General features: G+C 38.3%; 2 protein-coding genes across 2 annotated transcripts; both read left to right on the top strand.

Annotated features, from left to right (window-relative positions):
• The first annotated feature begins 1,706 nt into the window (after positions 1-1,706).
• On the top strand, positions 1,707-8,289 carry LOC130906903 (cornifelin homolog). Its single transcript, XM_057821598.1, has 4 exons — positions 1,707-1,780; positions 2,264-2,374; positions 2,487-2,647; positions 6,601-8,289. Exons 1-4 carry the CDS (start codon positions 1,720-1,722, stop codon positions 6,733-6,735), a joined length of 468 nt encoding a protein of 155 aa, XP_057677581.1. The 5' UTR covers positions 1,707-1,719; the 3' UTR covers positions 6,736-8,289.
• Positions 8,290-15,386: 7,097 nt separating this feature from the next.
• On the top strand, positions 15,387-23,815 carry LOC130906904 (cornifelin homolog B-like). The gene is made up of 4 exons (XM_057821600.1): positions 15,387-15,457; positions 19,658-19,771; positions 19,968-20,128; positions 22,042-23,815. Exons 2-4 carry the CDS (start codon positions 19,666-19,668, stop codon positions 22,171-22,173), a joined length of 399 nt encoding a protein of 132 aa, XP_057677583.1. The 5' UTR covers positions 15,387-15,457; positions 19,658-19,665; the 3' UTR covers positions 22,174-23,815.
• The last annotated feature ends 1,002 nt before the right edge of the window (positions 23,816-24,817 follow it).

Here is a 24,817-nt window from a genome sequence, read left to right as displayed (position 1 = left end):
TATTTGCGTGACGTGTTCTTAACGAGTAACGTCACTCTTGCGCGCCGAAAGTCGTCTCTACAACAACACAGATGGCGAACGGGAGAGCCGAGAATATGTTCCAATCCACGGTAAAACCAGTTTTAAATGACCAAAAACACATCGAAACAAGTCATTGACAACAGTCAACACGGCTCGCGCTAGCCATGTTGAATAAACTTCTCCATTCTCTGCTCACGCTAATTACTAGTCGCTTTAACAACGTCACGTCTGCCCATCGCTGATTGGTCCACTCCGCTGTCTGTTTGCTGTTGCTGGCTCCGCCCTCGGAATTTGATCTGCCGGACGGTTGCCAGACTCAATCGCTGGAACAGCGGTGAGTCTGGTATACCAGGCAACGTTTCACTGTGTTCCCGCGGCGGCCACGTTGTCGCGCCGTTGACGTTTCTGGGTTATATACTGTCCTACCGTGTTGGTCCTCGTTATAGTAGAGAAGACGGAGTAAATATAATCTACACAAAGAAATTGTAACCCGATCGACTCACAGCCTCGAAAAGTAAGGGTTACATTACGTCAGAAACTCGTTCGGTACGCCTCCGTTCCGAACCGAGCACCCCGTACCGAAACGGTTCAATACAAATACATGTACCGTTACACCCTTAATAAGTAGTATGCCCTTCAATACTGATTGTTGATACATAAAACATGATTAAATACACATGCTAACACCTAAGTAGCATTGCAATCATACTTGCCAATCAACCTTCGGGAATAGGACAAAGAGACCAGTCAATCATTTATTGTTAGTCATTTCATTTTTCATCCTATAGTTATGAGTCATATTGTAAGTAGTAGAGATTGTGAAATTCGTTCTCATATAATATGTCATGACTATTGTTATGAATTTATTATAAAAACACTTTAACTACATGCCATGAATCACTGCGACTGCCGTGTATTGCTATCTGTATAACATTATGATATAACACAATGTCTAAAAACAGTGATTAACTGTGATTCTGTGACTAAAATTGACATGCACATACAGTATCTAGTTGTGCACGGTAATTAGAATGATGCCCCAACATTTTGGATTTAAAGGACATTTTAGACCACGTTCACTTTCGGCCAAATTGGGACCTGCAAGAGAATAGCAGATAGCAAATGATATTACTTCTGAATGTTCTGGAATTTCCACTTTTGCTCTTTCAGGCCAACAAGACTCATCAAATACTGTAATTGATGCCGTCTTCATTACACCAAAAGCATCTTTGGCATCTCCTTTCATCATGTAAAAATTCACTTATGCTGCAACAACACCTGAAAAAGTTTGGACGTACAACTTTCTTCCACATGCTGCTTCAATGTCACATTGCAAAACAAAATCCCTAAATTTCTCAACAAAAATGACTTAACAGTTTTAGTATCGTACCACCCAAAAACATGTGCAAAATTTGGAGAAAATTCACCAACAATAATCAATGTTAAAAAACAAAAAAACAGTATATATACAGTTGATATACTTTGGGTACAAAATAGGTCAAGTTCAGTCAAATTTGACTCCAATGTGACAAGCAAGCTTAATAAATACTTGATGAAAGTTAAGATAGTAGGGGTTAAGGCCCCTTTAATGATGACAATAATACCTCTTATTGGTCTGCAACCCTTTCAAAATGAACACGCAATCGTCCGGTATGCAACAGGCTCAGCAGGTCGCTCCAGTCGCACCTATGGGCTTTTATGTTTTTGGGAGCTACTCAGCTCAGATGTGACCAGAACCCTGCAGCTTTCCTTTCTAAAGGTAACACACCTTCACTCTTGCACAACATTGCAACTTACTTGCGTTATTGAAAGCATTTTAAATTAATTCAGGTTACCTTTAAGATTTTATGCCTGTCTGACTACTAGATTTGATAATGTGTTTCATTTGAGGGAGTTACATAACGTGTGTTATATTCATTGTAAAATTAAAACGTTTGTTACTGAAGCATAAATTTAGAACTTTTTTCAATAAAAGTTTATGAAATTTGTGTTGAAAAGATGAGCGCTTTCTGAAAAAATCTAAAAATGAACAGCCAAAAAAATTAAAAATAACATTTGTGTATGTTTTTTTTTCCCTGAGGGGCAAGAAGAATCTGAAATTTTGCAACAGATTTATTTAGTTTTTAACAAAGAATAAAAACCTTTTTTCTCGTGTGACCTTTTTGAAAAATGGGGCAATTTATTTGTTTATTTCAAAATTACCCACCTTGAACTATTTGTGATTGTGATGTTTGATGTGCAGGATTCACGATGACAACGAGAGTGGTGGTTCAGCAGCCCGAGTCCGTCAATGGTCTCGAGTTTAACCAGTGGGGCAGTAAAATCTGTGATTGTTGCGACGACCTCCGCATGTGTAAGACAGCAAGTGTTGGCGTTTTTTGAACTTCCTTTGCAGCATTTAATGCCTTAAAGTTGGATTAGCAATTCTTACATGTGTTTGCGTTGCTGCAAAAAAAAAAAAATAGGCTGCTTCGCATTCTGGTGCCCAATCTGCTTCGAGAGTCTGACGCTTAATAAGCTCGGCGAATCATACCTCCTCTCCCTGGTGGATTACACGCTGAGCCCTTTTGTGCCCGCTATCACCATGGCCGCCAGACAGTCCATGCGCCATCTCTACGGCATAGAGGTAAACTGACAGCTCAAAAAAAAAAAAATGTATACATTTCTGCAGGAGCGCTGGAAGTCACTCACATCAGGGGTGCTGAGGATCTTATTTTGTTTTTTCCCATCCAAAAACAGTCGTTTCAGTCCAAATTTGTCATGCTCGTGCTTTTCCTCCATACAACGCATGCACAATAGCAGTACACACGCATGCTGGATAGTTTACGTACTACTACTACTAGGCTACTACAAAGACAGCCTTGCAGTTCATCTACAGCAGGGGTGTCCAAACTTTTTGCAAAGGAGGCCAGAATTGGTGTGGTAAAAATGTGGGCGGCCGACCTTGGCTGACGTCCTTTACGTAGAGCAATATATTTAAGCAAACTTTAGCAAGCCATTCTGTGTGTCACATTTGCTTTATTATTATTTTTTAAATTAATCATTTCAACAATCTCGCAACTAGCCTTTGTGGCGTTCTCTTTTGACTCTCTGGCTCTTGCCAAATACAGCTGCTGTGAAATTAAACTCAAGTTGCTTCAATTTCTCGCTGCATATCTTCCCTATAATCTTGTCGTACATGTCAGCATGTCTTGTTTAGTATTATCGCCTCACACTGAACTACTGCCTCTTTGCAAATGAGGCAGACCAAGTTGTTGCGTATTTTAGTGAAGAAGTAGTCCAATTTCCACCTATCCTTGAAGCGTCAGCTGTCGCAGTCAACTATCTTTTTTGTTGTTGTTGATTTTCGCCATTTTAGAAAACTGGAAGTAAAGGGTCACACGGGGTAATGTTGCTTAGATAGCTGCTGCCTCTTGGTGGGTAAATGAGGAGCAGCATTTAGTGTGTAAGCTACTTCATATGCTGGTAGCAGCACTGCTGACCCATTTACCGTATTGGCCAGAATATAAGACGGCCCTGATTATAAGACGATCCCCTCTTTTTCAAGACTCAAGTTTGAAAAATACTTTTTGAACACCAAATTAATTTTTATTCAGAAAATAATTATGGTACAACCGAAACAAATGATTATAACACTATACAGTGGGGAGGACAAGTATTTGATACACTGCCAATGGGAAAACCCCAAAAAAAGGCTCCAAAGGCTGCCAAAATTCACAATACTCATTTTACACTGCCTTTTAGCTCTATATACTGTATGGGTAAAACGGCGCCAGTATAGATTGAACGCGACAATGCGTGAGGGGGTCGTGCAGTGCATGCGTTAATTGCATTAAATATTGTGACGTGATAAATGTAAAAAATATTAATTCTCGCCGTGAACGCGATAAATTTGATAACCCTACCTTAAGCTTAAACTAAAGACTCTGGAAGAGTGTAACACATTATGTCTGTAACGTTAAATACAATTAGAAAAGGATTTAATTAAAAAAAATATATATATTAAAAAAAGGCATGTCCGATATTTTTTTGTCGATTCCGATACTTTGAAAATGACATGTTAGACACATCTCTAACTATGACCTATATAACTGAAGTCATTTTATAATGCAAATAAGATTGCTTAAGAGTTGGTGGGGACTATTTGAGCATCCTGAAAAGTTGGTAGTGTTTTGTCCCTACCGTCCCTATGCAAACCTACGCCCTTGTAATGGAGACTCATATACGCCTAAGGGAGATGCCTTTTTTGGTTTTAGGTCGCTAGCAACTTTGGTTTTGAAAATATTTGAATGTTAAGTTTTTGAAAATAGGCCCACTACGGATCGGCCCCAAGCCCTGTGTCCCATCAACTGATATTGAAGTCTATGTATTGGAAATAAAAGCACCGGAGTATTTTAATGCAAATCCCTGCAGATAGACTGCGCAATGACACACAAACAAATTTGAAAACTAAAAGGTTCAATAATCCTCGGTTTATCACCCACTTTTCACAACACTCAAATAAATTGCACACGAATATCCAACAGCACTCTGGACGGTGGAGGCTCAACAGCAACAACAAACTATAATATGCCTACAAAGATAAAAATCAACATATATATTCAATCCCCAAAGTTAAACACGCTAGAGTTTCAATGTTTTATGTATTGATTTTAGGGCTGTCAAACGATTAAAAATTTTAATCGAGTTAATCACAGCTTAAAAATGAATTAATCATAATTAATCGCAATTCAAACCATCTCTAAAATATGCCATATTTTTCTGTAAATTATTGTTGGAATGGAAAGATAAGGCACAAGACAGATATATACATTCAACATACTGTACATAAGAATTGTATTTGTTTATTATAACAATAAATCAACAAGATGGCATTAACATTATTAACATTCAGTTAAAGGGATCCATGGATAGAAAGACTTGTAGTTTTTAAAAGATAAATTATAGAATTTTTATATTAAAACCTCCCTTAATGTTTTCGTTTTAATAAAATATGTAAAATTTTCAATCAAAAAATAAACTAGTAGCTCGCCATTGCTGATGTCGCCGAGCGGTGACGTCACATGGGCTCCCTACCGTTCTTCCACAGTGTCTTTAACTACTTAAGGTAGTGATTGAAATACACCACAAGGTGTCAATGGCGAGTTTTAAATTACTTTAAAATCAAGCCAATGAGTGTGTTTTGTCCCTCGACCAACGCCGTAGTTCCCTGTTTACTGTCCAATTATTGTACATCACGGTCATTTGACTGCTGGCTTCACAACGTACAAGACCTCTGATAGTTTGTATATTGTGACTAAATATTGCCCTCCAGTGTATGTCGAGCTAAGCGACAGCTAAACGAAATGTTTGAATAGTTTGTCCAAAGTCTGAGCCTCATTAATACAGAGAGAAGCGCTTTTCTTTTTGTGAACATTATTTTTTTTGAGAGGTAGGAATATTATTTTTGCTATGTATTCTGCCCTCAATGTGTGTGAGTGCACAAATTGACAGATAGCGAACAACAGAAGCTCCAAAGAAGAATGAGACGTTGAGGCAAAGTTGAATGGGCTTTACTGTAGTCATCAATTCTATTGACAGGAGCACGTTTCTGATTATTGTAAAACTGAAAATAATAAACATTGTGTCAATAACTTGCACAAGTCACAAAATAGCACAAAGTATCCACACACCTGTCCATTTGAGCAGTAGCACTAGCCAGTTAGCCTACAAGCCACAAATAATGTAACTACATTTCACCATACATGTAAACAAAATGAAATGTACATCACCAATATTTACACAATGCTCATGAACATATACAAAGAAAGAATTTAACTCACAAGCGATGCATGTATAAGACACAAACAGTGTGATGAGACTGCGAGAACTGCCATTGAATACTGGATGCACACGTTAGCTGGTCTGTATAGCACTGTCTATTGGTATGCGTTCGCGTTGACATATAATCACGTCAGCAGAGCGTGCTGAAGCCTGAAACCCATAAAATCAGTCGCACCCAAGCGCCAGCAGAGGGCGACAAAACACCAAAAACACATGCAAGTAACAAGTGGACATGATACTGCTGTCATTGTAATCTGTTTGAGCAGGTCATTCCGCAAATGCGTTAAATGCGTCAAATATTTTAACATGATTCATTAAAAAAAAAAATTACCGCCCGTTAACACGATAATTTTGACAGCCCTAATAATTTGATTTATTTTTAACAACAACAACAACAACAAAAAACAGAACACTTTTTTCCTCTCTAACACCAGGGGGTGCTACAGCACCCTCAGCACCCCACTTCCCGCGCCATTGCATTTTTGTTATCACAGCTAGTCCCCGGTTGGGAACGAGTTTCGTTCCTACGCTGGCAGCGTAACCCAAATTCCCGCGTAGATCAGAATTAACCCTTTAGGTACCCCTACATCTTACAATAACGATCCAAGTCCAAATGTATTGTATTTTGTTTAATGAAGGAGGATACACTGCCCTGAACAAATGTGATCTATTCTTCTTCCAATATCTAAACATGATCAAAAACCTTAATTGTAAATGCACTTTCAATATGTGATTTGTGGCTTTTTGTGCATGCAGGGCTCCATGTGCAACGACTGCGTATTATCCACCTTTTGCCGTTGGTGCGTGTGGTGCCAGATGGCTCGTGAGATGAAGAAGCGCTCCAGTCAAATCGTGTTCGTGAACGATCACACAAGGAACAGGGACTTGTAATATGACAACACTAAAAAGATGGACGAGTCTATATACGTATACTATTTGATATTTTAGTCTAACATTCATAGTCTCCTACTGTAAATGAAATACTTGTTTGTTTTATTCCTTTACAACTTTTATAGACAACATTATAGACAACAGCTAGCTCTTTATTTTAAAGAAGAGGTTCGGAATTTGTTTTTACATTAGGCTGAATCTTCAAGTTAACAAGGGTTTAATACGTTGGTGGAGCTGATTTCAACAAATTCCGTGCAGTTTGTCAGTTATTTGTTAGTTTCAGGGCTACAGAGTGGCTGAGGTAGTGTATGTCAATAGTGACTGCTTAGCATGGAAATAAAAAACAATATTAACAGATCTAACAGAGTCAAATAATTTAATAAATGCAGATCATTGTTCGAAATACCCATGCGGTTTAAACAATGTCACACCAAACTGCCGGATTTCATTTCATTCTGCGGGACGATTTTATTATTATTATTTTTTTAGATGCGTCGTGCGACCACAATAGAGAGGAGTGCTTCAGCCACTCGTGCTCAGTCTGCTAGGGAGTCTCTTTCACCCCCCCCAAAAAAAATCAGCAGTGAAAAAACTGATGTGACATCACTCCGCCCTGCTTGCCTAGACAGCCTGTTCCCTGCAGAGCTGCTGGATTACAAATGTTGCTGTTCATACTACTGTTATTGACTTGCATTGGTAAGTTTTAATAACATTATCCTGAAAACATAGCCCACACTATTGATTGCATGCGTCATCGGTAATTTTCATGTGTGCAATTGTTGGTATGCTAAGCAGGCACCATTGACACGTGCTAGCTTAGCCCCTCTGGAGCCCTGAAACTAACAAACTACACGGAAAGTTTTTGAAACCAACTCCACCGACTAATTAAACCCCTGCTAACTTGAAGATTAAGCTTTTGGTCTAAAAAAACTTCCCCTTCTATAGGAACGTCATTTACAGTGATCCCTCGCTACTTCGCGCTTCAAACTTCGCGCCCTTAGTCCATCACGGATTTTTTTGCAATAAAAAAAAAAAAAAAATACTGATGAGCTGTCCAGAGCCGATCACACTGTCTCATGCTCGCTCCCTCCCTCTCACTCCCTGCTCTTTTTCATCAAACAGCGAACTGGAGTTGCTTATTAAAGTAAACGATGACTGACAGATGGTTAAGCTTTGATCTTGCCAGAGACTCAACCTTTAAAGGGCCGCATGTGTCAATCATCGTTTAACTTGTTAAACAGTTGCTGTAGCGACTCAGTGTGTTTAAGTGAGCAGCTGGAGCGGATTTGGGGGGAAATTCAATGAAGCATTCCAAAAAGACAAACATATATATATATATATATATATATATATTAATGGATTGGCGTCTACACTTTTTTCTTGTTTAAAAATAATTCTGTGGGACAGTAACATGTTTAAAACATCATAATTATTACATTTAAAGTGCTTATAAACCATTTGTTAAAATATATACATAGATAAAAGGTTTTTTAAATGATACTTTGGGGGAAAAAGGTAAAACAAACATGTCTTATATGTATCTTTTTCCAATGATAGATCTAAATAAATAAATTGGGGGGGGGGGAGTTGGGGGGGGGTGCAGCTTCCAGTTTTTTTCCTTGTCGCGGCACGCTCTGTCTGGTCCCCATTAACTGCGAAAAATGAGGGATCACTGTACATGCAATGACATTTATCAGCCACCGGGTGGGAGCATTGCCTTCCCGGTCCCCCTCAATCTCCGCCTATGGCAGGGGTCACCAAACTATGGCCCGCGGGCCGGATACGGCATGCCTCCACATTTGGTCCGCCCCCCTGAACAATACCAGAGAGCATTTTGATTGATTTATTTTTTTTTCCCCCAATAGTGTTATTTATTTCCTGGCTTTTTTCTGTGAAGAACCCCGAGAGGGTTATTTGGTTATTATCTATTTAATTAATAGTGTTATTAATTATATTATATTATATTTACTTTTGTTCCGTGAAGAATCCAGAAAGGGTTATTTGATTGTGGCTTTCTGAAAAACAATACATTTTTACATTTAGGCACTCCGGCAATCGTTACACTTTTTCTGTTACCAACCCTCACAGGAAAAAGTTTTTTTTTTTTTTTAACTCAAATGATTTATGTGTTTTTGCAAAATATAAACAATACATAAAAAGCAAGCATGTCCAGATGTACCTTATCAATTTTTACTTTCATTTTTAATATCTTTAAATTTTAAAGATATGAAATTAGCCTATAACTTGCAAGGATTAGCCAGCGATACAAATAAAGTTAAAAGCTAGCCAAGTTTTGGAAGGACACGTTACTTTCCAAACAAGTTTCAATTTGAATTGCTGCACTTGAACCCTAGATGGCAGCCTAAGTCAACAAATCTAGGAGCAGGAAATTTCTCTTTGACAGTAAATTATTTTAATTCATTTGCTGGCATTGACGGCGTAAAAACGTCCTTTCCCCCCTCCTTTTGTCCTGTTCAGATGGAATGAAAAATAAGACAAAGAGGAATGTTTTCCACCATTCATCAATTGATACATAAAACATGATTAAGTACACATGCTACGTAATCTAAGCAGTATTGTGATCATGACTATTCCCCAAGCTGCCTTCAGGAATATATTGGAAAAAGAGACCGGCAACCAGTACCACTGCCAGGTATTTTATTTTTCATCCTATCTTTATCAGGCCTGGTCCTGGGTGACTCGGTGCCCTGGGCGATGTGTAGTTAGGACCAACCCACCCTCCCAAAAATAACAATATTTTATAAAATAATATTGAACTATTTTGTATTTTGCCAAAACACTGTAGAACCTGTTGTTTCTAAATATGAATGAATTGCAAATTATCCTTGTTGAGAGAAATGGTGGAGGAAATGTTTTGTATTCATAAATGTGTCCTCAGTTGATGTTGAAATAATGTTCCTATTGCTTGTTATTATTGACATATTATCTTTTCGCCACAAGATGGCAGGATGGGACTTAAATGTCTAAAGTGCTACATTTATTACTTCTTTGTGTTTACTTTGATGACTTTGATTTGTGGGATTGCCTGTGAAGACAGCAATGAGAGAGGATGTATCCACATGTCGATGGAAATTAAACACGCCAAGTTTTGGCTAAAAGACAACTTATTCTCCGTCAATTCTTCCTACGAATGCAACGTTGAGCTGCAACCACCTCAACAATCCTTATAGCACTTGTTGCAATTTGTTCAAACAGTAACACAAGCACATTTATATCATTTTCTTGAACAAATAGCCATAGAATTCTCAACACCGTTTGCCTCTTGGGTTTCATGACCACTTGATAGCACCATAAAGCACTGGAACCATCATGTAGCTTTGAATCAATTGACTGCAAAGCTTCATTGGTTCAAGAAGCTTCATTTGACACTTAGTGCTCAATGTTTTCTCTCAACTTTAGTATCGTTTTGAAACCATGACCGTGAATTACGTTTAATTTAATCACATGTCATTATTTGTCCTTTTTCATGGAGTGGAACTGCTTACATACAGTAGGTATGGGTTGTTCCTCCAGGCAATTCTTTGTTCTATGTAGCCTATTTAAATTTACTTGATGTGTTAGAAATGTAAGAAAACGTTCTGGAAGCGCAGTGTGAGAAGTTTATTTAGGCCCCCCCCCCCCCATGCAATTTGGCACCCCGCCACTAGATAGCGCACTAGGCAACAGCATATCCGGCCTTGATAGTTATGAGTCATATTGTAAAGATGTTAAGCAGTAGAGCTTGTGAAATTCATTCTCCTATGATATGTCATGTCTATTCCCAGATAGCCAGGGGTGAAAGTGGGCCAGAACGGTGAGGAACGCAGTTCCGGTTTAGGATTCAGGGCCAGAATGCAGTTCTGGTATAAGATTCAGGGCTGGAATGCTGTTCCAGTATAAGATTTAGGGCTGGAATGCTGTTCTGGTACACGGTGCTTTGATTCTGAAGATATGACGGCAACTTTCAAAACGCTATTTAAAAGTAAAAATGCTAAGCTGCCACGCATGCATTTCATCTCCAAGAAGAAAACAATCTACCAACATCAGATTTACATACACAAGTGTTAACAACAACCATAATAAAGTGCTTGTGTAGCGTTTCCACCAATATTTATTGTTTATTTTATTCCACGGACGGCATGGAGGTTTCCCCAGCTGCTGCAGTTATCTGAGTCTGACGATGATGAGTCACGTCGATGTGCGAATGCCTGGACTCATTTATCCGTTCAATTGGCTGCCATACTGACATGTGATCAGCAGAGATAGTTGGCTCTGACTGGTTCAAATGTGCATGTTGTCTGGAACAGGAAAAAAAAAAAAAAAACGTTGAATTGATGCGACAAAAAGGGCAATGCAACATAAAATGGATCAAATCTTTGAGAGCAACGAAACAGTTGAGGAGGCTTATTCATCATATTAATTTTATTTGCTCTGAAGGGGAGGTTCAGAATATCTTAGCTGTCAATGTGCACTTTGGACTTTTGTTCATTTATGTTGGGCTACTTATTCATTTCATTATGATTTAAAAAAGTCAATGTTTGCGCGATCTTCAAAATATGTTCCATTTCACTCTGCATAATATAAGTCATTTGTACTTATTTTTCTGAAGGTATGTTACTTATATCTTTGTTATTAAAAAAAAAAAAGAAAAGTAAATGTTTACAATTTCAAAATACATCATCTGTTCTTAAGTAATTAAAATTGATATTTGGCATTTAGTATGTCAGGAAATGAGGGAAAACAAAAATTAGGAGATGGAGGTTGGGTTATTGCCGTTTTTGTTAACTTTTACTTCGCAAATCATTGAAAAAAATACAGTTTTGAATGGAAATCAATTTTTGTATGAGTTGTAGAAATAACTGTGCTAAAACATGCAGTTTTCTTTCAGTTTCAGTAGTTCAAGAGATTTGACCCCCTCCTCAAAAATGAAAGAAAAAAAATTAATAAATCAATAACATTTCTGGGTCCGTGGTGACCTTCATGTCGGGGAGTTCCGGCAAGAAATCCTACCCACTTTCACCCCTGCAGATAGCAGACCGACATTGAAAAGATGTTGGATCAACATTCCGCTGTCGATCATATATCGTTGAAGCAACATCACTTTTGCACCCTCAATTAATGCTGTTTCAACATGAAAATCCTTACAAAACCTAAACGTCACTCTGATAATTACTAATATTGGATCAATGCTGAATCAGTGTTATGTTTTCGACCAAAACGCCCGCTCATCCATAATTCAATGACTTTTCAATCATATTTCCCGGTCAATCATAAATTAACTATTTGCCAACATTAGTTCATTAACTATAAAAGTAAAAACAATGTTAGCACAACCATCACCTGACATACCATCGAACAACGTTATTTCAATGTCACTTGACGTCGAAAATTTCGATGTCAACCATACTGATGATTTTGATGTAAAATCAATGTTTATTCAATGTCGGTCTGTTATCTGGGTTGTTATCAATTTAATAAAAACACTCCATTTTATAAAAACACTTTAACTATGGCCATGAATCATAGCAACTGCCTATAATGTATATATATAAGGTTTAAGTTAGCGGTCGAATGTGGCGGCAGTCCGCTGTTATTTTGTTTATTGTTTTCTTATTGCTGCTAAAATAAAGTGGAGAAGACCATCAACGACTCCTCTCCTTTCCCCCCCATTCGGGACTTTTACAATACATTAAAAAAAAAAAGTTTTTATAATATTATTATTTTCTATACACGAGAGGTGTCGGATCTGCCCAAATATGTCCCGGAACACAGGGAGGCCAAAATCAAGAGGTGCCGGATCTTGTTCTGGCAGGATCCGGCAAAAATTAACTCCTGACTGTATGTAGAAAAAAAAGTTGCCCTAGTGTTTAAGATGACCCTCGCCAAGCTAAATGCTAATGCTAACGAGAATGCGGATGCTATGCTAACGCCACCTAGCATCGCGTGTGCAATGGCGTCACAACCCCTTTCCCCCCTCCTGCTCTGCTTTCTCCGTGTCTTCCGCGTCATTCACCCAAATTGTAGTAACGCGAGCTTTCAAATCCTTAGTAATGGTAACGGCGTTGCAAAGATGGGAAAAGTAATTATTTAGATTACTCACAACTGACAAAAATAACGCTGTTAGTAACGCCATTGACAGCATTATTCATGAGGATGGAATGTAATGGTGCCAATACCTCGCAAGTAGCGTGAAAAAATGAGCACCACTATAATGACTCAGGGACGATTTGATTTTAAAAAGCATTAAACAGGGTAATTTAAAAAGAACAATCCATTGACTTAAGTAAACAAAAACTAAACAGGGTAATTTAAAAAGAGCACTCCATTGACTTAAGTAAACAAAAACAAAAAAACAAAAAAAACGGGAAAGGGAGTGATTTTGACTGGGACTAGGAGTGATCGAGGGGAATTCCTCGTGATGACGCCCCCTGTCGGCTAACGCCCATATGCAGCGCATTCGCTGCTGAGCGTGTAGTTGCGCCACTGGTTCTGAATATTCTGGAATCTCCACTTCTGCCTTTCCAGGCCAACAAGACTGTCTTCAAACAAATGATGTCATCTGCATCATACCAAAAGCATCTTATGCATCTACTTTCGTCTCATAAGAATTCACTTCCGCTGCAACAACACCTGAAAAAGTTTGGACGAACAACTTCCTTCCACCAGCTGCTTGAATGTCCCATAGCAAAAAAAAAAAAAAAAAAAAAAAAAAAAATCCAACAATTTCTCAACAAAAATGACTTAATTCTAGTAATGTACAAACCAAACAACATCAGTAAAATTTGGAGGAATTTCACCACACAATTTTTGCGCAATATCCTGTAATTTTCTGACAAAATCTAGTGAACAGTGTGTACAGTGGGGCAAAAAGCATTTAGTCAACCACCAATTGTTCAAGTTCTCCCACTTGAAAAGATTAGAGAGGCCTGTAATTCAACATTGGTAAACCTCAACCATGACAGACAAAATGTGTGAAAAAAACAAACAAACAGAAAATCACATTGTTTGATTTAAAAAAAAAAATATTTCCAAATTAGAGTGAAAATAAGTATTTGGTCACCTGCAAACAAGCAAGATTTCTGGCTGTCAAAGAGGTCTAACTTCTTCTAACGAGGTCTAACGAGGCTCCACTCGTTACCTGTATTAATGGCACCTGTTTTAACTCATTGTCGGTATAAAAGACACCTGTCCACAACCTCAGTCTGTCACACTCTAAACTCCACTATGGCCAAGACCAAAAAGCTGTCAAAGGACACCAGAGACAAAATTGTAGACCTGCACGAGGCTGGGAAGACTGAATCTGCAAAAGGTAAAATGCTTGGTGTAAAGAAATCAACTGTGGGAGCAATTATTGTAAAATGGAAGACATACAAGACCACTGATAATCTCCCTCGGTCTGGGGCTCCATGCAAGATCTCACCCCGTGGCGTCAAAATGATAACAAGAACGGTGAGCAAAAATCCCAGAACCACACGGGGGGACCTAGTGAATGACCTACAGAGAGCTGGGACCACATTAACAAAGGCTACTATCAGTAACACAATGCGCCGCCAGGGACTCAAATCCTGCACTGCCAGACGTGTCCCCCTGCTGAAGAAAAGTACACGTCCAGGCCCGTCTGCGGTTCGCTAGAGAGCATTTGGATGATCCAGAAGAGGACTGGGAGAATGTGTTATGGTCAGATGAAACCAAAATAGAACTTTTTGGTAGAAACACAGGTTCTCGTGTTTGGAGGATAAAGAATACTAAATGTCATCCAAAGAACACCATGCCCACTGTGAAGCACGGGCGTGGAAACGTCATGCTTTGGGGCTGTTTTTCTGCACAGGGACCAGGACGACGGATCTGTGTAAAGGAAAGAATGAATGGGGCCATGTATCGAGAGATTTTGAGTGAAAATCTCCTTCCATTGGCAAGGGCATTGAAGATGAGACGTGGCTGGGTCTTTCAACATGACAATGATCTCAAACACACAGCCAGGGTAACAAAGGAGTGGCTTCGTAAGAAGCATTTCAAGATGCTGGAGTGGCCTAGCCAATCTCCAGATCTCCCCATAGAAAATCTGTGGAGGGAGTTGAAAGTCCGTGTTGCCCAATGGCAGCCCCAAAACATCACTGCTCTAGAGGAGATCTGCATGGAGGAATGGGCCAAAACACCAGCAACAGTGTGTCAAGAGCTACAGAAAACGTTTGGCCTCCGTTAATGCCAACAAAGGGTACATAACAAAGTATTGAGATGAACTTTTGATATTGACCAAATACTTATTTTCCACCATAATTTGCAAATAAATTCTTTAAAAATCAAACAATGTGATTTTTTTCCCACATTCTGTCTCTCATGGTTGAGGTTTACCCATGTTGACAATTACAGGCCTCTCTAATATTTTCAAGTGGGAGAACTTGCACAATTAGTGGTTGACTAAATACTTATTTGCCCCACTGTATATATTTTAAATTATAATGGGTACGAAAATGGTCAAGTCAACTCCAACGTGACAAACGACCTTTATAAACAGTTGATGAAAGTCAAGATAGTAGGAGTTAAGCCCCTTAAGATAATGACCGCATCACTTCTTATTGGTCGGCAACCCTGTCAAAATGAACGCACAATCGCCTGGTATGCAACATGCCCAGCAGGTCGGTCCGGCCGCGCCTCTCGGCTTTTATTTTTGGAGCTTCTCAGCTCGGATGCTACCAGAACCCTTCGACTTCACTCTCTAAAGGTAACACACTTTCACTCTTGCACTACATTACGATTTATTTGCATTATTGAAGGAATTTTAAATAATTCAGGTTACCTTTGAGATTTTACGTCTGTCTTGTCTGTCTGACTAGAAAAATGGAAGACTAGATTTGATAATGTTACCTATTTGAGGGAGTTACATATCGTATGTGAACTTTTTTCCTTGTAAAATTAAAATGTTTGCTACTATAGCATAAATTTGGACCTTTTTTTCTAACATGATTATGACAATTGAGTTGGAAAGATGAGAGCTTTCTGGAAAAATCTACAAATGAACAGTGGCGGACTTGGCAATTTTGGGGCCTAAGGCGAACATATCCAGGGGCCCTCTTCATGGGTCAGGAGTTAAAAAGGTGAGAAGGGTGTGGAGGAAATATGTTCCGGTACACTAGGGCTGTCCTAAACGACAAATTTTCTCCTGATTAGTCAGCTGACGATTTTTACGATTAGTCGACTAATCTAATAATTTTCCTTTTTTTATTTTATTTTATTTTTTTTACTAATTTAGCAATGAAATTTTTGTTGACGCTTATTAATTCACAAAACCATTTTGGAACACTTAAATTCTTTATTAAAGTACAAATAATCATGTAAATAATAATCACAAACAAACAATGAGGCTAAATGCTGATAGCATTTACTAGTGCAAAAGAATGGAAAGTAAACAGATTCAGAACTCTGACTTTGCCTTTCCAACATTATTAAAAACATTCTTTAAAAAAAAAATTCTAGCATTATTATTATAGTATACTACTACAGTATATATAATATTAGTATGATAATTATAATAATTATTCATTGCAAATCATATTTGTCATAAAGAATGTCATTTGAAAGCTATTTTAAGTGTAGAATCTGTATTCTGTCATATTTACTCTACATATTATTATATTAATTCTGAAGTATGTGGGATTTAACTCCATAAATTATTTATTATTAGTTATTTATATGACGAACATGACGTGCTTTTATTTTGAAACGTTCACCGTCATTGCTTGTGGTGTCACTAATAGATTTATTTATTTATTTTCGTTAGCAAATGCTGTATCCAGCTGTTGAGTATTATTGTATGCCTGATTGGAACTGAACTGCATTGTTTCGCCACAGGGTGTGCTGTCGTGTATTTTATGTTTGGTGTGAAGAAGAAGAAAGTTAAAAGAGGCATTAGTGGCCTGTTCTCAACGTCTCCCTCACTGCAATTTGGCTCTCATGGAGAGGACGTTCGCTCATATGTTCGATATAAACGATAGCCGACGTGCAAAGTAGCAAGTGAGCTGTTAAAATAGCTAACTTAGTCGCGTGAAAAACGCGGGAGTGCTAAGTAAAGCTAACGAACAGCTAAGCGGAGCTAAGCGATGCTAAATGAAGCTAAGCGACTGATACTCAGTCTGTCGTGGTGGAACAGTCCATCGTAGTGCGTGTGTGTGGAGGAGAGATAATATAAATGCAGCATTCAAATGGCTTTCTTTTTGTTTTTTTTTATGTGTTTGTTTGGTATGCTGACATAATTATACATGACGAATAGCTGGGGGTGCTGCTGGCTCCGGTGCCCCAAGCCTTGCTCGTTGGGGCAAGGGCAACTGGTTTGGGGCCCCCATTGGTTGGGGGCCTAAGGCGATCACCTACTTCACCTGAATAGTAGATCCGCCTATGCAAATGAACCACCCATGCATGTAAAAAATTTTTTTTCAAAAATTGACGATTTAAAGGATTTAAAAAAAAAAATAAAATAAAAAAAAAAAAAAAATATATATATATATATATATATATATATAGAAAAAGACTCCAAAATTTCCAACATATCCCAACTTTTCTTTTAACAAAAAAACTCCACTTTTTCTCATGTTACTTTTTTTAAAAATGAGGCATTTTTTTGTAGTGTAAATTTTCAAATTATTTAATTTGAGATGGACAGTTAAATTTAACAGACGGTAATGTGATATGACACAATATAAACAAACAATTTCCATCTATTGTCCCATGTAGGCTACAATACAATAAAACTGAGAGTGCTATGCCTGCCTGATTAGCAACAAAACAATATAACTAAACATTCTGTGCCTGCCCCCTCCACATCCCTGGGGTTATGAAGCCCTCAAAGAATGATACGCCTAGATTTTTGACAGCAAAGTCATTCATAACATTTATAACACAGTAAACCCAAGATAAATCCAGCTGCCGGTCCCGAGTCTGTTCAGCCTCATGCACCTGCTCCCCACAGACTAACATATATCCCTGATCTCCCATCACCTTTTCTCTCCTTGGCTCAACTCGAGCAGCATGTCTTGTCATACCGCAGCTCAATAGGCTACAAGCGTCCGGTGACAGACTCCAATCGGGCTTTGGTCACAGTGATCACGAATGTAAACGTTCAGTGTTAGCGGCTGTTGTTCACTTACCGACATCACCGGCCACGGACAACTCTAGCACTAATTCTCTGGCTTCTTGTCCCCCTTTTAAAAACTTCATTTATTGTCGTTCACCTCTATGATCTTCATCTCTTTTTCTTTTTTCTTTTCTTTTCTGCGCACCTGATTTATTACGACTCACCATGTTTAGAGTTTATAACAATGACAGATTTTAATTTCAGGGCACATATGTAGGGTAGCCTTGAGTGCGCCAGAGAGGGGTCAAACCATTCTCTGCTAAGAGAGGGGGTTGGGGAGGGTCGTGTTGTCCAAAAAAAAAGGAAAAAATATATATGTTTGAAATTATTACCGTATTGGCCCAAATATAAGATGGTGTTTTTTGCATTGAAATGAGACTAAAAAAGTGGGAGTCGTATTATATTCGGGGTCTAGACATTATACCCATTCAGGACGCTAGATGGCGCCAGATATCATTGAAGCGAATGCTGAACTTAAGGACTAATGTTCTATCATGACAGATCTCAGCTACTCTCAAGTTTAACCAGTTTGCATTATTTTATTGCAAAGTTTTTCCTCATTCAGATTTGTTTCAAGACTACAGTTATAGTTAGACCCCACTTTGATGGTTAATGCAGTTATTGCAATTTTGTTGTTTTATCACAATAGATTGGTGTATTTTCATTTAAAAAACCAGAAGCCATTCATTTACGAATGTGATTGCACTTTAGTTTACAGCACATATTTAAATGTTCAGATATTAAGATTTGAATGAGGCAAAATAACATGCTTTTTCTCTCAAATATAGTAATATAATCATTTGTTTCAGATGTACTGTGATTATTTTTTGTATAAAAATTAATTTGGTGCTCAAAAAGTCTTTTTTCAAACTTGAAAAAGAGGGTGTCATCTTATAATCAGGGCCGTCTTATATTCGGGCCAATGTTTTTAAGTATATATCAAGTAGAACATAATATTTAATCAGATAATGATTTAAATAAAAAAGAAATATGTGAATGTGAAGTAAAATAAATTATGGTAATTCAGGGGCCCTATGGTCCTGAGACCCGGGACAACATACCCGGTTGCCCCCCCTGTCGACGGGCTTGTGTATATGGTACAGCTTTCGTACTTTTTCGACCTAAATCAGGCATTGAATCGCTGCATGTGTTTGAGAATAACTGCGACCGACTTCAACCGACTGAAGCGGAGTGTGGGACGGCCCCCTACTTGAAGGTGGGACGCAATGTCTGGGGAACGTGTCCCATCAATATCATCAATATCATTATAAAGTCTATGGATGACTTTATATGGCCTTTGTGAAAATTAAAGTTTACACCAAAATTATTCCAAATTATGTTCTGAAAGATGTAACAGTCCAATGCTATTGTTTTACAGGATATCGCTTCATAAGATTTAAAAAAAAAAAAAAAAAAATCTGCTTTAAGACTCATACTTAAAGTTCACCGCCCTTCACAATGACAAATTTGATTGTCAACTATAGATTTCCACCCAAAGTTTTGACTCCTTTTTGAAAATATGACCTTAAAAAAACAAAAAACATAATTCTAATGACTATACCACTACATTTAGTGGGCAGGCTGTTTCTTTCTCCTAGGCAAAATCTGTTGCCAAAAAAGTGCCTTTGTACTGGTATTATTAGTCCAGGTGATTAGTTCTACAAAAAAAAAAAAAAAAAAAGCAGCACACGCCTTGTTGAATCAGCAAAGTGGCTACAGATAGTACTGTATGTCTAATGATAGGTTACGTGAACAGACCTTGAACTATTTGTAATTGTGATGTTTGACGTGCAGGAGTCAAGATGACGTCCAAACTGGTGGTTAAGCAGCCCGCGCCCGTCATGGTTCACCAAGAGTCAAACCAGTGGGGCAGCAGAATCTGTGATTGTTGCGATGACCTCCCCATGTGTAAGACAGTCAAGTGTTAGCATTTTTTTGAGGGGGGGATAAATATGGGATTTAATATCTTCAGAAAACTCCAAATCTTGAAACTTCCTTTGCAACATTTAATGCTAAAGAAATTTTGACATTCAAAGTTGGATTTGCAATTCTTATCCGTTTTTGTGTTGCTGTAAAAAAAACAAACAAAAAAAAAAACAAATAGGCTGCTTCGCATTCTGGTGCCTACCTTGCTTCGAGTGTGTGACAGTGAAAAAGTACGGCGAGTGCTTATGCCTCCCCCTGGTGGATTACCTGCTCAGTCCCTGTGTGCCCCCTGTCACCATGACCACCAGACAGTCCATGCGCCAGCTCTACGGGATACAGGTAAACTGACGGCTCAAAAATCAACAAATCAATATTTTTTTAAATGTTTGTTTTATTTATTTTCTTTTGCTGTAAATGGCAGAAAATGAGTTAAAGAGGCACTTGATTTTCATTGATTTTTACATTATTTTTCATACCATTGGATGACATTTTACCACTTTTGCATGACAATTTGTGTTGACAGTCCCCAGAATGTCCTTTTCTGAGCCATTTTCGGCTACGTTCTACACTATACGGCATGCCAGTTACACTAATGTACCTCATGTCTGGAGATTTTTTAAGACGGTGTAGGTGGCCATGCATTTCATAAACTTCGGACCTGCCACCTGGTATAGCAGAGGCATTCCTCTAATAATCGGATACAAAGGAAGTGACATCACGGAACGCGCCATCACCATTTTTTGTATGCCATTATGGTATTATAAACAATGGAGGCGAATGGTACAGATTTGACTTTCCTGCTCCTCTTTTTAAAACTGAGAATGCCTTTAAATCTTACGCTTGAATATGTCTGGAAAACACATCGAACAACGCTGAAAAATGATAAGGTTCCGGTTCAGACAATAATGTCACACAGGGGCATAGGTTTGGTCTCAACATTGGTAGGGACGATACAACAGCATAACCTGCATGTACACTTTTTGCTGGGGACGGGACACACTAGAACTACCAAGAGTGGATCAGTTTATACAAATCCCTTATGTATCCAGAGAAGGGTCATCTGACCCTAATAAGCATATATTTTGGGCGCAATGAGGTCCTCATTAGTCATTCCCATTCACACTCGCAAAACCACAGGGTTGAATTGCTCCAATTAGCATCTTGGGTGTTTACAGGGCAGGGCTGCCTTGGCTTTGTTGGACAGTGGACCGCTCAGGCAGGCAATCGGGCGGACAACCATTTTACATATTCCAAAAGCTGCAGTTTGCCTACATACAAGGGACAGTGTGATATAAAACAAAACATTTTTTATGTGGTGACATATGACACGTCACCCTTTTCCCGGGGTTAGGTGTTGGAGGTTGTTGCCGAAGCAATTTTTCCTTCTGCGCCTTCTTTGCACACACATGAGAGTGAGCCAATTCCTTTGCAAGACCCACTAAGAAGTCCACCCGTCTGTCTTGCCTTCCGGTGCATGCCTGATACAACACATATGCATTCAGTGCTGCCATGTCAATCATATTGTAGAACACGGCAACTGGCCATCTCCGTGTTTCTCAGTGTTTGACAAAGCCAAGGGACCCCTGGATTTGCAAATATTCAAGATGCTAATTGCAGCTATCCAAAGTGAAACCCTTCCTTCTCACCTAGGCAGCGACACCACTGAAGTGTGTAGGGGGGTTGCTGGATCTGCTGAATTGCTTGTTTAAGTGGTCTATTGTTTGACAAAGCCAAGTAGTCAGTTTGGTATCAGGTTTATTTGACGCCTTTCTGGTCTTTCTTTATCGCCAAAAAAATCCCGGGACTTCCAATGTAAAACCAAACAGATTGGGTGAACGGGGGTCAGGGCTACATTGCTCACGAATATGAACCTAATAAATTGATAGATGGAGGTCAAGTCATCAGCCAATCAAACGTGCGTTTGAGGGAGAAAAAATGAACCGGCACATTCGGCAAGTGAAAAGGGGTAAATGTAAGCCTGAACATAATGAAAATAATTCACTTAATAACGGTAGGGTCAGTTCTATTGTTACAACATATGGGAAGGCAATCTAAATTACACACTACCATTTCGACCCATTGTATGCATGACACAGTTCAAAACAATAGGAACTGAGTTAAGTGCCTCTTTAAAAAAACAAGCATTTTCTTGAAAAATGTAACCTATTCTTCTTCCAATATCTAAACATGATCGAAGACTTTCATTGTAAATGTGCTTTCAATTTTTGATTTGTGACTTTTTGTGCACGCAGGGCTCCATGTGCAACGACTGCGTGTGTGCCACCTTTTGCCGTTCCTGCGTGTGGTGCCAGATGGCGCGTGAGATGAAGGAGCGCTCTATCCAAATCGTGCTTGTTAACAAACACACAAAGAACTTAGCCTGATGACAGCGCCACCTTCCTTTTTCTTTTCAGGGACTCATAATCGAACAACTATATATACTGTATACTGTAATACATTTAACATTTTAGTTTAACATTCATCCAGCCTCCTACTGTAAATAGAACCTATTGCATTCATTGGTTGATGTCTTCCACCAACGTCAGCAATCTTTTAACAATGTCAGTCACTATCGCTCCTTGGAGGACCTTCAAGGTACTTCAGGACAAAATGCACTAACCTTAGTTCATAAAATTGTTACCTTATGCGGGGAATGCAACGCAAAATGTCCGAGGATCTGTTGTCGCCAAAAAACGACATCACGATAATGGAATAACAAATACAGGTAGTCCCCGGGTTACGATGCACCCGACTTACGTGATTTCGACTTTACGACCCTGGAGACTCGTCAGCCATTTTATCTCCAGTTGTTTTAATTTTTAAAACATTTTTTAGTTGCACGTTTTTTTTAGTCACTTCACAGTGTCTTATTTTTTACTTTATTTTATTAATATGGCTGTTCTGTCTTATGGCGAAATGCGTACATGATTATGAGGTTGACTTTTGTTTTGTGATGCATGATTTTATTTTGGCGCAGGAAGCGTAGACAAGGTCGTACTTCCGCATGCGAGTAAGAGCGCATGTAAACACGAGGAAGAACGTATTTGCGCACACGAAAAAGAGTGCACGCACACACTTATGGAAGAGCGCGTTTGCTCCCACGAAGAAGTTGTGCAGCCGAGTTAGAGAGAGAAGGGAAAGATTACAGTTTAGCTCAGTCTCGCCATAAGCGGAGTTTAAGGGTGTGCCATGCCCCCCTGGTGGCCAAAAAGTGTCAGTGCATGTAATTGACTTTCCTCTATATATAAAAGTTGTAAAGCAAGAAAACAACAAAAATGAATGAAATGAACAAAAAAAGACATTTTTATAAATGGGTCTAAATTATTTTTCTAACATATCACGTGACTAGCACCTTAGAAGGTCATTTGGTTTGCATATCATTTTCAAAAAAAATTTTAAAAAAATAAAAATAAAAAAATAAATAAAAATGGGGAGGGCAATTTTATTTTTTATAAAAGATTTTTTTCTTTGATTGAAAATATATATTTTTTTTATGATTGAAGCAACTTTTTGGGGATTGAATGATTTAGACACAAATGCCCTACCCATAATATGGCTCAAACACAAAAAGGATTGCTAAAATCAAACAAAACATTTTTTAAATGAAAAATTAAGTGTTCAAATGCTAATTTTTGAGTCTGAAATATTTTTTCACATTTAAAAACTTTTTTTCTACGATCAAAATTTTTCTTTTTTTGATTGAAGTGATGTTTCTTTTTTGTATGAAGCAACTTATTTTTTGATTGATTATTAAAGACACAAATGTCCTAGCCAAAATGTGGCTCAAACACAAAACAACATCAATCAAAAAAGTTGCTTCAATCAAAAAAATTGACTTCAATCCAAAAAAAAAAAAAATCAAATCAAAATAGCTTTCCTATGGATTTTTTTGAATTTCAAATTTATTTTTGCATTTCAAACACATTTCTTTTTATTGAAGTGACTTTTTTTAAAATTGAAAATATATATTTTGATTGAAGCAACTTTTTTTTTTTTTGATTGAAGCAACTTTTTTTTTTTTTTTTTGGATCAAATAATAAACACACAAATCTACCTCCATTTGCCCCCGCCCAGGGGATACCATTTTTGACTGAGGTAACTACATTGGCACGACACCGGCGGGAGTACCATATTCAATTGATGATGCTTTTGGTGAAAAGTAGAGCTGTCCTGCTAGCAGCCTGATTTAGAATTCCCCTCAAGAATGATGGGAAACAAAAAAACGCGAATTTCCAACTTATTATGATAAATATTCTTGTAAGTTAACTTTATTGCTGACACTGTGTTTCGGTTTCATCAACATGTTGTGCCCCCCTGCCCCAAAAGTCAAACTCCGCCTATGCGTCTCACTAAGATTTAGCTCTAACGTCTTGGCTAGGACAATACATTGACATATAAAAAGTGTTAATATCGGCATTACTAACGGCGTTATTTTTGTCAGTAGTGAGTAATCTAATTAATTGCTTTGCAACGCCGGTACCGAGGATGTGAATGCGTGCGCTACTACAATTTGGTTGAATGACACGGGAGACACGGAGAGAGCAGAGCGGGAGGAGGAAAAGGGGTTTTAATGCCATTGCAGATGCGATGCTTGGTGGCTCGGCGCGTTAGCATAGCATTCGAGTTCTCGCTGGCATTTGCATTTAGCGTGGCGAGAGTCATCTTAAACTCTCTGGCAACTTTTTTTTTTTTTAACATACAGTTTGTGATGTCCGGGTGGGTACAATTGATTGAAAATAATGGACTGTTTTCCAGTTGATTATGCATTATCATCACCAACTGGGCACTGTCCTTGTAGATGGTACAATATAATAACTTGTTTTTGTTTTTTATGACCAAAAATAGTTGCTTACCCTAAACTTTTCTTGAATGACGTATCCATAAACCTTGTGTGGTTAAAAAAAAAAAAAAAAAAAATCTAAACAAGGAGAGCAAAGATAGGAGAGGGAAGAGATTCAGAGTCTCACCTGCATATTGAAAAATATATCTAGGGCGGAAAAACACCCGGGGGGGGGGGGGGGGTGGTTC

Source organism: Corythoichthys intestinalis, chromosome 18, assembly GCF_030265065.1.
Source record: "Corythoichthys intestinalis isolate RoL2023-P3 chromosome 18, ASM3026506v1, whole genome shotgun sequence".
Taxonomy (NCBI): Eukaryota; Metazoa; Chordata; class Actinopteri; order Syngnathiformes; family Syngnathidae; genus Corythoichthys; species Corythoichthys intestinalis.
This window is presented reverse-complemented; position numbering and strand designations above follow the sequence as displayed.